We start from the raw sequence: 15,924 nt of genomic DNA, 5'->3' as shown, positions 1-15,924 counted from the left end.
TCCATTAATGCTGGAAAAGATATGTGTCCTGTGTACACTAGAGCATTAAATTCTGTAGAGGCTACATTCTAGGACTGCATATGTACTTGTTGTACTTATGTCACTATTCATTCTTGAAATGTGGAAGTTTTAGGTGGCTGTTCACTGTACTGCAGTGCACACTTCTGTATTACCTATAGTTTTTAAATCTTATAGAGCATGTTAAATATATTCTTTTTGCTGTATGTTCCCAATGCATGCCACTGCACTTCTGTGTTTACATGCAGTATGTGTATATATATACATGCACCTGTGTACACCAGTTTACACACACATTCTCCACTTTGCTCCTGCACTTGCACACTGCCATCTCTCCTTTCATGGAATTTACCCCTTCACCAGCCAACTATAACAAAAATCCTAGTGACCACCCATACCTTCTTGAAACCATGGAAAGAAATCAGTTTAAGCACTCCACCAACTCCCATTTTCACCAATACTCAGCCAAACCCTACTCCTTCAAACAGAAATTTCACAAGAAACCCACCCTAGGAAATGCTCACAATGCCATACCCTTTTACCAAGGCACTAGATACAGAAAATCCTCAAACACTAAACCCTCTATCATCACCTACCAAAGAAGAGCCAACCTTCAAAACTGTGATAATCCGGATTTTTCGAAATATTTTATTTTATGATTTTCTAAAAGATGAGGAATAAAATTTTTATATTTTATTCCCAGTCCAGTGAAATATCGAGAATTTTATTATTTGAAATATTATGTGGATAGTATTTTCAGGTGTAGCTTGAAAAGTTTTTGCAGTTATGTGATTTAACTGTGGTTCATGTTAAATATGCTTCTTATTTGGTTGTTTTATTTGTGTGAGCAGTCAGTTTAGAATTTTGATTTATTATATCCTTTTTAATAAATCAAATTTATCCTTTGATTTTGAAATCAAAGTTTGTTTTATTTGAGCCTCATGATTTTATCCGATTTAAATTACTAAAATATTCAAACACTAGTATTTTTATATTTCTGTCGGATTCAGAAATATTTGAAAGTTGCAAATGATTATTTTAATTATTTGTTAATTAACAATGATTTTGAGCATTATTTGTAAAAATAGAGAAAGGCTGTAAAAATATTATTTTTACAGATATTGTGTATTCGGGATTTCTAGCTAGAATATCTAGAATTTTTATTTTATGATTTTGGAAATATTTGTGGACTCATATATTTGTTTTGTTATTAAAATAGCGTTTTGATTTAATAATTGGGGATGTGAGTTTTAGTCAAAAAAATGATATAAACAAAATAAAAAGAAAAAGAGGAGCAGGCGGTGCAAGAAGGGGGAAACTCGTGGGGAGAGAGAGCACGGGTTAGGGTTTAGGGAGTTTGGGGCGATCAAATCTTTCAGATCAAACAGGTAAATAACTTGTTGTGTATTTATATACCTATGTGTGTTATTATGCTATATTGCGTTGGTATAAATCAGAGGAGAAGAGTTTGGGAGAGATTGATCGGAGTTATGGCAGTGTGTTGGGGGCGACGGCGGGGGCTTGTCGTCGGTGGGTTGCGGAGGTGAACAGAGTAGAAAGGATGAGTGCTGTGAGTAGAAAGGTCAGTGGAGAGGCAGAATTTAGGCCGATGTTGAGTTGCTCAGTCTCTGCAGTCACGATGAGGGGAGGCTCAGGCGCTACTGGACAGAGTAGTGATGGTGTAGCTGCGAGGAAATAAGGAGATGGGGCAATTCGTGCTTGTGGTGTTGTAGCGAGGTGATCGGACTTCTTGCCGGCTGTGCGAGTGAGAGTGAGAGTGAGAGAGAGAGAGAGAGATGGCTGAGTAGGTGTATTTTTTGTGTATATATATGTGTTTATACCACTGTTGGCTGTGATTGTGTTAACTGATTTTGTTAGTTTCGAGTCTTGCGTATGTCGGGTCTTGTTTGATTTTGATTGATTAGTTTCTGCTTTGTTGCCCTTGTTTCAAGCACGGTTTAGGATAATTCAAAAGCATATCAAGTGATGATTTCTGCTATGAAAATGTTTAACTTAGAGTCTAGTTTAAGTACGAAAAAGAATTTCAAAGTTTCGTTAAACGAGCTAAAGGATATGTATGTTTTAGTGTGAGTTGAGCAGAAAATTCTGGGCAGGTGTGTCCTATTCTAGGCCCTGTTTTGCTACTTAAAACTTGAGCTTTGCTTCTGAAATTTTTACTGGAGTTAGATGTTAGTATCTGGAATATGTCATTAAAATTTTATACAGACAGACCAAATTTTCTATATATTAAAATTCATAGCGTGGGGCTGATTCTGCAGGACAGATTCAGGTTCCTGACTTGCAGGTCCTGTTTTACTCCCTTAAACATGGAATTTGGTTCTGAAATTTTTATGGTAGATTGGAATAATGTTTAGGAGTGTCTCATAAAAATTTCGTATTAAAATGATAAATTCTCAATTTATTAAAAATCTTAGAGTGAGGGCTGTTTGAACTATTTGCTCTAGTCTTCTTTCTCTGTTAGTGCATTGTATGGGGTTATACTTGGATAATTGTATATGATCGATTATTAAATGGATTGGCTCGGTTAACCTTGTATATCTAATTAAACGTGTTTTGCGTATAACAAATTAGCAATCTTGCTAAAAGATTTCATTATATGCTTAATGCAAGTCAAGGCAGATTTTCTTATGTGTTTACTGCAAGTCAAGGCAGATCTTCATAGTAATAATTCATGTGTTAGCAATAGTATTGACTGGTTGTTGGTATTGCAAACAGGTGGATAAGACTATAAACAGAGGAGATTCTGCCGAATTTTCGTTAGAAATTATATGTATTTTAGTAGCTATAAAAAGGGTTATTTGTGCAATTATGTGCTATGTGTTTATCTGACTATGTGGTATGTGTAAGCGAAGGATAGCTATATATAGTTCCTAACGCTTTCAGAATTAGTTAATCCGTCTGATCCGACGACTGAAATACTATTTTACTATCGTATAGAACTGAACGAGACGTTGATCGAGACGTGATTGAAATGGGTATTCAGAAATAGCCAAGTGGTGTTGCAAGTTGAATTAAGGCGAAACTTAGTTATAAATCAAATCTTATCAGAAGTTGGCAGAAGGGGATGATATGGTGGTATATAGTGTCATTAGAAGTCTGAGCTAGATACCGGAGTTAAGGCAAGTACTTCTATCTATCTTTCCCTTGCAGCAAGTATTTCTATTCTCAACTTGTAATTACTGCAAGTAATTCTATTCTGCATTTATATTGAAAGGGCAAGCATTGTTATCTTTCTCGTGTGATTAAAGATAAGTTAAATATTTCTATTGTTATATCTGCAGTTGACAACATTGCTAGACATATATTATGTTCTTGATAGCTGAGATAGCTACTTGGTTACATTGAGTTATATGGTGGTGATTTGAAATAAGAAAAGAAGAGTTTTTGAATAAATATATATATGGTTGCGAAAGAAATAAATACATATGGTGAAGGGCTAGTGAATAGCCGGGGGCTAGTGAATAGCCGGGGGCTAGTGAATAGCCGGGGGCTAGTGAATAGCCGTGGGCTAGTGAATAGCCAATCAGAAAGCGGAGCAAGATGCCTATTGTGTACACCAATAATTGTCATCGGGAGGACTTTATGTCCGGGGCCCGGGGCACCAATAATTGTCACCGGGAGGACTTTATGTCCGGGGCCCGGGGCACCAATAATGGTCACCGGGAGGATGTTATGTCCGGGGCCCGGGATAAGGATTCTATTGTCTTGGGAACTGTAAAAGTTAGCGTAAGAGGCTAGTAAACCTAGTCCAGCTGTTGAGGCCAATTAGATGCCTAGTGGGTACCCTAGTGTCGTTACCGGTGGGACTTAGATCCAGTGCCCGGAACGATCCGTCGTCGGTGGGACTTAGATCCAGTGCCCGAGACGGAGGACTTTACGTGGCTGATCACCCGTATTGTCAGATGAGTTGAAAGGAAGTTAATAATTAAATATTCTTATAAATGGACTATATTCTGATAAAAGAATAGTTTGGACCCATTGTAATCGAAATTTTTATAAAAAGGGTGGCAGTATGTAATTGAACTTCAATTAATTTGAGGGGAACCTAGAACTGAATCTCTGTTACAAATATTTGATTTAATTCAGATAGTATGGCATTGTTAAAAATTTAGTGTTATACTTGTTGAGCATTGCTCACTCTTGCTATTATTTCTAACCCTTGCAGCTAAGGATTAAGGTGGTCACCTGGGTAAGCTGCGCGTAAGAGTAATGCTAGGCGAGACTGCTAGGGAGGTGGCTGCGAGACTAGTTATGGTTAGAGTTGAATTATTTCAATTCAGTTGTAGATGGTTTTTATTTATTGGTTATCAGTTATCCTTCTTACCGAAGTTTAGCTGATAACGTAGTTTAAGTTGTAAAAAGATTTTATAGTTTGGGTTCTGGTTTCAATGCTGTAACCTATTTGCGATCCTGTTGTTAGGGGGTCAAAGTGATTTTGATTTAAATCTCTTTTAAAAATCCAGATTTTGAAATATATGTTTTACCTTCTTCCGGAAATACAGGTTTAAATTGATTTTTGTCCACGTGGCACCAGATCCAGACCCCCGGATCTGAGGGATGTCACAGTTGGTATCAGAGCTGTAGGTTATAAGTTATTGAAATCAGAATATAGATTGTAATAGAAGTGTGTTTAGTGGAACCTCATATAGAGGTAAGTTGAGACTATTGGATATAGTCTTTGTCTATGGAACTGAGATGGAGTTAGAATATTGATTCTGAGTAATCATTTGGTATATCATAGTTCCTAACTCTAGAACTAATGAGTTGGATATCGGGAGAGACATGATAGCATACCTTTAGTTTCCAATCTTCTAGAGCTTGAGGCTGACTTTCTGAGTAATCAGTGCCCGCTAGACTTGTGGATTGACATGTCTAACCTAGAATGTTCCTTATCATCTCTACCATTCCTAGAGGGTTGGATAGAGGGTTATCTATTGTTGCTTATAGAGACATATGGATTTGGTAGATGAGTATGAGATTGGTGATGAGAAGTCAGGAGTGTAGTTCTCAAATTGAGAATTTATGTAGAATCCATGTTAGATTATTTGATATAGTACCTATTAGTAGGTTTGAGCGTCAACGCTCTACAAGGCTGATTGTATAAAGCTGGACATGACTTCTGACAACACCAAGCTCGATAGGACCTACTAACATGGATATCGGTGACGGAATCTATAGAGACTATTATAAGTCAACGATAATATATGCAAGCGATCACCAAGAGTGCTGAAAAGAATTCTTGGAATCAAGATAAGCCATCAGAGGAATCAAGTAAGAAGACACTTGTGAGAATCTTGGCAATACCTTCTTCAATTGATTGATTAAATTGATTATTTCTCTATCAGTGATTGTTTTAACATCTCTTTCAGCGAGACGTTCATTAAAGAGAATATTTCTCTTTAAGAGTATATTTTTCACTCTTGAAATTATAGAATGATGCCAGTGCTTGTGGTATCATTTCTGATCACTTTTCTTTCGAATTCAGCACCTTTGGAATCTATTCCCTATTTGAACCCCAGGTGCGCATGAAACTTTTCTCCAATTAAAGGCAACCATTGTTAAGTTAATTATGAACCCTTTTATATTTTTCTACTCTAACTGAGATGAACAACTCTAATTATAGAGGACACAAAGACTCCCTGTCTGTGTGATAGGAGTTGGATGGGACGTCATCACTTGTGTGTTGTGCATTACAAGAAGGCTAGTAGTATCCTCATTTAGATACGCAACATTATATCAGGAGGAAACGGTACTAAAGAATAAAGAAATATTACGTTTTAGTCTTCTCTTCGTTGATTCCGAGGACGGAATCCTTTTAAGGGGGGTAGATTGTGATAATCCGGATTTTTCGAAATATTTTATTTTATGATTTTCTAAAAGATGAGGAATAAAATTTTTATATTTTATTCCCAGTCCAGTGAAATATCGAGAATTTTATTATTTGAAATATTATGTGGATAGTATTTTCAGGTGTAGCTTGAAAAGTTTTTGCAGTTATGTGATTTAACTGTGGTTCATGTTAAATATGCTTCTTATTTGGTTGTTTTATTTGTGTGAGCAGTCAGTTTAGAATTTTGATTTATTATATCCTTTTTAATAAATCAAATTTATCCTTTGATTTTAAAATCAAAGTTTGTTTTATTTGAGCCTCATGATTTTATCCGATTTAAATTACTAAAATATTCAAACACTAGTATTTTTATATTTCTGTCGGATTCAGAAATATTTGAAAGTTGCAAATGATTATTTTAATTATTTGTTAATTAACAATGATTTTGAGCATTATTTGTAAAAATAGAGAAAGGCTGTAAAAATATTATTTTTACAGATATTGTGTATTCGGGATTTCTAGCTAGAATATCTAGAATTTTTATTTTATGATTTTGGAAATATTTGTGGACTCATATATTTGTTTTGTTATTAAAATAGCGTTTTGATTTAATAATTGGGGATGTGAGTTTTAGTCATAAAAATGATATAAACAAAACAAAAAGAAAAAGAGGAGCAGGCGGTGCAAGAAGGGGGAAACTCGTGGGGAGAGAGAGCACGGGTTAGGGTTTAGGGAGTTTGGGGCGATCAAATCTTTCAGATCAAACAGGTAAATAACTTGTTGTGTATTTATATACCTATGTGTGTTATTATGCTATATTGCGTTGGTATAAATCAGAGGAGAAGAGTTTGGGAGAGATTGATCGGAGTTATGGCAGTGTGTTGGGGGCGACGGCGGGGGCTTGTCGTCGGTGGGTTGCGGAGGTGAACAGAGTAGAAAGGATGAGTGCTGTGAGTAGAAAGGTCAGTGGAGAGGCAGAATTTAGGCCGATGTTGAGTTGCTCAGTCTCTGCAGTCACGGTGAGGGGAGGCTCAGGCGCTACTGGATAGAGTAGTGATGGTGTAGCTGCGAGGAAATAAGGAGATGGGGCAGTTCGTGCTTGTGGTGTTGTAGCGAGGTGATCGGACTTCTTGCCGGCTGTGCGAGTGAGAGTGAGAGTGAGAGAGAGAGAGAGAGAGAGATGGCTGAGTAGGTGTATTTTTTGTGTATATATATGTGTTTATACCACTGTTGGCTGTGATTGTGTTAACTGATTTTGTTAGTTTCGAGTCTTGCGTATGTCGGGTCTTGTTTGATTTTGATTGATTAGTTTCTGCTTTGTTGCCCTTGTTTCAAGCACGGTTTAGGATAATTCAAAAGCATATCAAGTGATGATTTCTGCTATGAAAATGTTTAACTTAGAGTCTAGTTTAAGTACGAAAAAGAATTTCAAAGTTTCGTTAAACGAGCTAAAGGATATGTATGTTTTAGTGTGAGTTGAGCAGAAAATTCTGGGCAGGTGTGTCCTATTCTAGGCCCTGTTTTGCTACTTAAAACTTGAGCTTTGCTTCTGAAATTTTTACTGGAGTTAGATGTTAGTATCTGGAATATGTCATTAAAATTTTATACAGACAGACCAAATTTTCTATTTATTAAAATTCATAGCGTGGGGCTGATTCTGCAGGACAGATTCAGGTTCCTGACTTGCAGGTCCTGTTTTACTCCCTTAAACATGGAATTTGGTTCTGAAATTTTTATGGTAGATTGGAATAATGTTTAGGAGTGTCTCATAAAAATTTCGTATTAAAATGATAAATTCTCAATTTATTAAAAATCTTAGAGTGAGGGCTGTTTGAACTATTTGCTCTAGTCTTCTTTCTCTGTTAGTGCATTGTATGGGGTTATACTTGGATAATTGTATATGATCGATTATTAAATGGATTGGCTCGGTTAACCTTGTATATCTAATTAAACGTGTTTTGCGTATAACAAATTAGCAATCTTGCTAAAAGATTTCATTATATGCTTAATGCAAGTCAAGGCAGATTTTCTTATGTGTTTACTGCAAGTCAAGGCAGATTTTCATAGTAATAATTCATGTGTTAGCAATAGTATTGACTGGTTGTTGGTATTGCAAACAGGTGGATAAGACTATAAACAGAGGAGATTCTGCCGAATTTTCGTTAGAAATTATATGTATTTTAGTAGCTATAAAAAGGGTTATTTGTGCAATTATGTGCTATGTGTTTATCTGACTATGTGGTATGTGTAAGCGAAGGATAGCTATATATAGTTCCTAACGCTTTCAGAATTAGTTAATCCGTCTGATCCGACGACTGAAATACTATTTTACTATCGTATAGAACTGAACGAGACGTTGATCGAGACGTGATTGAAATGGGTATTCAGAAATAGCCAAGTGGTGTTGCAAGTTGAATTAAGGCGAAACTTAGTTATAAATCAAATCTTATCAGAAGTTGGCAGAAGGGGATGATATGGTGGTATATAGTGTCATTAGAAGTCTGAGCTAGATACCGGAGTTAAGGCAAGTACTTCTATCTATCTTTCCCTTGCAGTTAGCAAGTATTTCTATTCTCAACTTGTAATTACTGCAAGTAATTCTATTCTGCATTTATATTGAAAGGGCAAGCATTGTTATCTTTCTCGTGTGATTAAAGATAAGTTAAATATTTCTATTGTTATATCTGCAGTTGACAACATTGCTAGACATATATTATGTTCTTGATAGCTGAGATAGCTACTTGGTTACATTGAGTTATATGGTGGTGATTTGAAATAAGAAAAGAAGAGTTTTTGAATAAATATATATATGGTTGCGAAAGAAATAAATACATATGGTGAAGGGCTAGTGAATAGCCGGGGCTAGTGAATAGCCGGGGGCTAGTGAATAGCCGGGGGCTAGTGAATAGCCGGGGCTAGTGAATAGCCGTGGGCTAGTGAATAGCCAATCAGAAAGCCGAGCAAGATGCCTATTGTGTACACCAATAATTGTCACCGGGAGGACTTTATGTCCGGGGCCCGGGGCACCAATAATTGTCACCGGGAGGACTTTATGTCCGGGGCCCGGGGCACCAATAATGGTCACCGGGAGGATGTTATGTCCGGGGCCCGGGATAAGGATTCTATTGTCTTGGGAACTGTAAAAGTTAGCGTAAGAGGCTAGTAAACCTAGTCCAGCTGTTGAGGCCAATTAGATGCCTAGTGGGTACCCTAGTGTCGTTACCGGTGGGACTTAGATCCAGTGCCCGGAACGATCCGTCGTCGGTGGGACTTAGATCCAGTGCCCGAGACGGAGGACTTTACGTGGCTGATCACCCGTATTGTCAGATGAGTTGAAAGGAAGTTAATAATTAAATATTCTTATAAATGGACTATATTCTGATAAAAGAATAGTTTGGACCCATTGTAATCGAAATTTTTATAAAAAGGGTGGCAGTATGTAATTGAACTTCAATTAATTTGAGGGGAACCTAGAACTGAATCTCTGTTACAAATATTTGATTTAATTCAGATAGTATGGCATTGTTAAAAATTTAGTGTTATACTTGCTGAGCATTGCTCACTCTTGCTATTATTTCTAACCCTTGCAGCTAAGGATTAAGGTGGTCACCTGGGTAAGCTGCGCGTAAGAGTAATGCTAGGCGAGACTGCTAGGGAGGTGGCTGCGAGACTAGTTATGGTTAGAGTTGAATTATTTCAATTCAGTTGTAGATGGTTTTTATTTATTGGTTATCAGTTATCCTTCTTACCGAAGTTTAGCTGATAACGTAGTTTAAGTTGTAAAAAGATTTTATAGTTTGGGTTCTGGTTTCAATGCTGTAACCTATTTGCGATCCTGTTGTTAGGGGGTCAAAGTGATTTTGATTTAAATCTCTTTTAAAAATCCAGATTTTGAAATATATGTTTTACCTTCTTCCGGAAATACAGGTTTAAATTGATTTTGTCCACGTGGCACCAGATCCAGACCCCCGGATCTGAGGGATGTCACAAAAACCCTTCAAACACCATCAAAATCACTGCACCTCCACCAAGACTTGCCAACCTTACTCACTCTAAAAAGCTCCTTGAAATGAACAAAAACATCCAACCTGGAACCATTGTTGAAGTGAAAGGAGAAGTGGAAAAGCTTGTGCTTGATGCTGAGTGGAGGAACATGATTTATGGGGTAGAAGATAGGTATTTTCTGCACTTAATGGGTGAATATTACTGTAATATGAAACCAATTAGGGGTCTAGATTGTATCATGCATTTGACAACCATTATGGGAGGAAAACCAATCTTGGTAGATCACAAAACACTCAACAAAGCACTGCATTTGCCTCATAGATTTATTTCTCTGCCTTGTGTTGACATATATTCTCATTTTGTGTTCTGCAAAGAAGAGTTTCAGCTGTATGTGGGGTTCTTTACTGATTCTGATGTGCCCTTTGGGATCTGTGACTCTAACTGTGGTATTCATTACAAGCATTTCACTCCTATGTACCAACTGATTGCCTTAATTCTGAGATCTAATGTGTTAACTAAGCCTAATCAGGATAAGCATTTTGACTTCTTTGACTTGAAGTTCATGTTTCTATTTGTGACAAACAGGATTGACTTTAGCATTTCTTATGTTATACTCCTTAACATGATAAATGCTCACCTAGTTGATTACATGCCATATGGTCAGATGCTTACTTCTGTGTTTGGTTTATTTCACTTGCCACTGCCTACTTCACTTGAGACTAAGAACAACTCTTACATTTCTGTCACACATGTTAGGACTCAGATTCCTTTAGATAAGTGTGAAACTCAAGTAGCTACTCACTCTAAGTTTATTGCTAGTCTACAAGAAGAGGATGTGTTTTTAGCAGATAATGGCTCATTTATGAAAATGTTTGAAGAACAGAAACTAGAAATGAAAAGGATTAAGGATGAAAACATTGCTATCATAAATAGGGTGACCTATCTAGAGGGAATAGCTGCAACTTTAGGAGGGGCTAGGCAGATGGACATTGATATAGGAAACTTATATCAGGTTCAGATGAGTGGAGAAGGAACTTTTATTGATGATATTGATATGTTTCATGAGATTGAGGCTGTTGGGGTTGGTATTGGGGGTCAAAGTTCAAAAGGTTTTACTGATTTGGGTACTGGTAGTTTCATGGCTGCAATGGAGGAAGCTTTACAGTGACTTGATGCTGTTGCTGTGGATGCTTAACTGGTGACTGTTCCTTTGTTCCTTGAATTGTTTAAATTCTTGGAAATGTATGTTTTATTATCCTGCTTAGCTACCTGTTGGATGACTGTAATGACTTTAGTACTTGTTTTGCTGTTGAATTTTGAAGTGCTTGCACTTCCTGGCTTGTATTAACACAGGTGTAGGAACCCAGTTCATGTCAATCAGTTAACAAAACTGATTGTGTTGAACTCTTTTGGATTTGTAATATATTATCCTTCATCTGTTATCTAACCTTGTGTTCTCTATAGTCATTTGATATCTCAGACACACACACATAGATTTGTAGCTAGTGCTTGCTTAACAGGAGACTCAAGAAATTGTAAGCCTTGTCAAATGGGAAGTCTGGTGGACAAACATTGGACAAGCAGAGTTAAGTTTCTTAACTAAAAACCACTCAGGTAATTATCTTTTCTTACTTAAAACAGTCAATATGTGTTAATTCCATCCAATCCAGGAGCTCATAAACTATAAAGACAGTAGGTTGTTATATATATGTCTTTGTGTACACTGGTTATATATTACAGGTGTTAGATCAAGAGTTTTATACAAGGTCTTGCTTTGGTTACATTTCTTACTGTATAAACTGTTAGTATCTTTGTGAAAACAGTTGGAGATTGAAGCTTATAAGTAACCTGATGCCATGTATCAGCAAGCACAAGTTATTAGTATCCTGTTATAAGTTTTTGATGCTAGAACATGATGTATAGTTGATAATAACTATTATGTGCAGATATGTTCGCAAAATACCAGGAACGATTAGAGAACTAAATATGGTAGTTCATTAGAATGTACTAGAATTATGCCATGTACTAGAGCAGACTGGTTTGCATATTAGAATACTCAGGTGTGTTGAATAAGTTTGTTAAAATAATCTCACTTGTATAGACATGTGTTGCACGAGACTATCAAATTACGCTTAACTCATTGCTATTGAAAGTGAATTAGCTGATATATATGTCTTGCTATTCTATCAAAAATCTTTACAGGAAAATTCATCAACTGTAAGGCAAATGTTTCTTTACAAAAGACTTTATGACGAATTCCTGTATAAAATTTGCTCGGAAGTTTACTTCACATTGACTGCACTTGAGTTAACATGCTAAAATTCGGATAAACTCTTTTCATCGGCTATGTGTATACTGCCTATAAACTCATATGCAACATTCCTGGAAACTTGCAAATCGGATTTTTTCTACAAAAACATTTGAAATATATTTTTGTTTTCCACATATTTCTAAAATACATGAGTTCCAGATTCTCAAACCTCATCATGCTTAATCTACCAGATTGATTTTAATACTTTTTGGTACTCTACCAAACAAAAGGGGAAGAAGAAATTTCAAATTTTAAAATTTTAAACTTTGAAGCATAGTTGATTCTTCTTTGAGCAAAATACTGACTAATTAATTTATTCTTGCAGGAAGCATTTTTAAGAGGATTTTATTTGATAACTGTTTCTAACCTTTACATTATATGCAAAAATAATTTTTGACAAAGCATGCATACACGTAGGGGAAGCACACACTTAGAAAATTTAAATTTTATGTTTGTTTGGCAAATACCAAAAAGGGGAAGATTGAAAGGACATCTTCGATAAATGATTATTTTGGTATTTGTATAACTCACATAAAATTTAAATACACTTAGAATCCTCTCCAATAGGACATCATTATTTAATTGATTCCATTAAAAGTCAAATGGTCAAACTAGATCAAAAAGAATTTCCTAAATTATATTTATATTACATAAATATAAATGATACTCCTTACTTATACAAAGATTTTCAATATTCTTTAAGGAGTACTCAAAGTTTTTACACCGCAATTTATCGGACGAGAAATATCAAGGTATGATATCTTCTTGTTTCACAATTGCAAAAGCAAAATTTAAAAGAAGCTTGAAGAAGTAATATACATCCATTATATTCTTTAGAACACTCTTCTGACATTAATTTGAAAAGACAAAATTTATTATGCAAGTCTTTTATTTTAAAGTAATTTATTCCCAATTATTCAATTTATCATTTTACGGAATAAATTATTTTAAACTTTCAAAATATTTCCTTCAAAATTCAAAACATTTTTAATTCAAGGAAATATATTTCAAAGTGGTTATTCAAGTCAAAATATTAGCCAAAGTTCTCACAAATGGCTAATCGTATTTTATTCAAACCCGGAGACTGGTTTTTATCGTTTTAAATCCAAATAAATACTTCTACTTGCTAGAATGACTTGAAACTTGAGATGGATCATTTGAATAATGTTTTTGGTGCATAGTAAAAGTTTCGTAATTTTCTGAGAAGTTTGGTCCGGACGCTATTTTTAGGGGCTGACTGGGATCTTTGACTGGACGTTTGACCAAGTCAACATTGACCAAAATTGACCAAAATTTCCAGATCACCATTTTTCAATATTCTATGATTTATCATATTTTTGGTGTAATTTATTGGAGGTTTCGAAAAATCGTCATATTTAATAACGATACAAAATTACGTTATTAATCAAATTCTCGGGAAGCGTGTTTGTCTTTTAGTGACACAACTCAGCTGAGAATACTCCCATAAAGTTGTTTGTCTTATTCTACAAGTGGACAACTAACACAACAAAACCACAATCCACACCTTTTCAATCTCCACCTTTCATTTTCCTTTCATCTTAACCATTCATTCCACCCACTTCTCTTTATAAATACACACCTCCTACACACCAAATACTTCCAAGCTAAGAGCCAAGAAAGTGCTGAGATTTTGAGAAGCTATCAAGGAATTCAAGTTTATATTCTCTCTAAAATACTTCTCCACCAAAACCTTCTCTCTCTCAAATATATATTCATATATTCAAGGTTTTGATCTACAAGCTTTCTTACACTAACCGAGCTCAACCACAACCACTTCCAAGCCTTTGTAAGGGCTGCCCGAGTAAGTTCCAAGTGCCAAAATACGGCCGAACCTCCGGCGAATTTTTCCGGCGAACTTTTCCGTTCATCTCTCGTAAGTGGTTTCTACTTAGCTTCTTATTTGTGTCTTAACCGACCATTTTGTTTTAGAACTTTGTACTTAAACTCTCTTCATCTTACAAGTTCTTCTACAAGGTTCTCTAAAAGAGAACAAAAGATCCGGATTTGTTCAAGATATACAAGAGATATATCTACCTCTTTGATAGAGTGCACTATACCATAGATTGCATTTAGCAACCCCTGAAAATAGTTGCTATATTATAAAAAATCATTGCAATAGCGTCTATTGCAATGATTTTCAAAAAATCGACCGTTAAGTTTGCCCCCGTTGCCATAGGGCCCTTTTTGCAATGAATTAACACATGTATTGCAACAAGTTCAAATCATTGCCAGAGCCACATATTGCAACAACTTTTCCTCTATAGCAATGCCATTTTAATCATTGCTGTAGTTTGTTCTTATATTGCAACAAAATTTGCAACACTTTTCTTTTGTTTAAACATTGCCATATAGCACCTGCGGCAACAAATTTTGGTCCTAGTGCATTGTTATTTAAATGAATTACAATAGTAAAAGCAACATTATAATCATATATTGCAACAGTATGAATAAAAAAAATTGGCATGACCATTTCAAATATATATTAATCTACCATTAAAAGTTCAACACCAACAAATATCAAAAAAGTACTAAAACTATTCTCAACCACAAGTATAATCATTCCAGACAACCACAACCAAGATCAGTATCATAGTTACAAAATAATAAAAAAAAAACAATATCGAGTTGACAACATTAATGGAAATTGGTGAAAATAGGCTTAGTACATCAAATTTTGCCATCATTGGGCCAAATCTAGAACATAATACTACTGATCATGAATAATCAGCTGCATGTACTCCATGTATGTTGCACTTTTCTTTCATATCCGATGCGTTGCTTACTTTCCATAGTTGAGTTTTTGGTTTGTCATTCAATCTGGTACCAGGAGCATAGTAACCACGCCGGTCATTCATTTTAAGTGATAAGAATTTCTTGTGAATTTGAGATGACCAGCTGATCTATAACCAGAACTTGACTGGAGACTACTGCACATCAGAACAATTCATAGTAGTTAGTACAGTATGCAAAATAGATATAAACCTCCAACCGGACCCAAGTAATAGAACTATCTTAAACAAACATCTTAACTTTTGATGAAACACAGCTCATGGAACTTTACGATCGAAACAGAGAGACTAAAACTTATGGCATCCGGTCGAAACAGAGAGACTAAAACTTATGGCATCCGATCCACCAGGCCACAAGCACAATATTTGTTTAAATTTTGTAATATAGATTCAGTAAACCCTAAACCAAAGGAAATTAATATGAGCTGTATAAATTACTTATTTGAGACATGATATCCTGACACCTGAAACCAAAACTAATATTCTGGAATCTAAAAGCGGAAAAGACACAAACATAGAATCTAACAAAAAAAGGTGTAAAAATTATCTCAAAATTCTTTTGGGGAACTTTTAGGAAACTTTGTACACATATCTTACCAAAAAAAGAACAGAAGATTAAAATTTACTATACAATACTACATTAATATATTATACAAGTACCTCATCTGATGATTTTAGAGACTGTGTGTGAACAAAGACGTTAGTGGTGTCTTTCTTATTATGTTGGAAGTTGGAGGAGTTATCTATCCTGGATATATCAGTGGTGCTATTCATTGCATCACAAACAGATTCTGAATCTTGCAGAATTGCTGATGAAGAAGAGGCTGCTGTCCATTAACACCCATCAAAGTCTCAGTAAATTAAGAATATAGCCAGGAAGATATTAATATAAAAAATTTTAAGCTCTTCTTGTACCCTGAAAGAAAAAA

General features: G+C 35.5%; 1 protein-coding gene across 6 annotated transcripts; it reads left to right on the top strand.

Annotated features, from left to right (window-relative positions):
- Positions 1-1,267: 1,267 nt before the first annotated feature.
- Positions 1,268-11,999, top strand: LOC108203959 (uncharacterized). Of its 6 annotated transcripts, none has more exons than XM_064081586.1 (4): positions 1,268-1,406; positions 2,977-3,158; positions 4,205-4,287; positions 9,460-11,999. In XM_064081586.1, the coding sequence occupies exon 4, from the start codon at positions 9,939-9,941 to the stop codon at positions 11,040-11,042; it is 1,104 nt and encodes a 367-aa protein (XP_063937656.1). In that variant the 5' UTR covers positions 1,268-1,406; positions 2,977-3,158; positions 4,205-4,287; positions 9,460-9,938; the 3' UTR covers positions 11,043-11,999. The 6 variants fall into 6 exon arrangements, with proteins under 6 accessions (XP_063937656.1, XP_063937657.1, XP_063937655.1 ...); XM_064081587.1 differs by lacking the exon at positions 1,268-1,406 and adding an exon at positions 1,413-1,822; XM_064081585.1 differs by lacking the exon at positions 1,268-1,406 and having other exon boundaries at positions 1,829-3,158.
- The last annotated feature ends 3,925 nt before the right edge of the window (positions 12,000-15,924 follow it).

This window comes from Daucus carota, chromosome 7, assembly GCF_001625215.2.
Source record: "Daucus carota subsp. sativus chromosome 7, DH1 v3.0, whole genome shotgun sequence".
Classification (NCBI taxonomy): Eukaryota; Viridiplantae; Streptophyta; class Magnoliopsida; order Apiales; family Apiaceae; genus Daucus; species Daucus carota.
This window is presented reverse-complemented; position numbering and strand designations above follow the sequence as displayed.

Bases quoted from the DNA above. Each gene is read 5' to 3' on its own strand.
- LOC108203959 (XM_064081586.1), top strand. From the start codon at position 9,939: ATGAACAAAAACATCCAACCTGGAACCATTGTTGAAGTGAAAGGAGAA.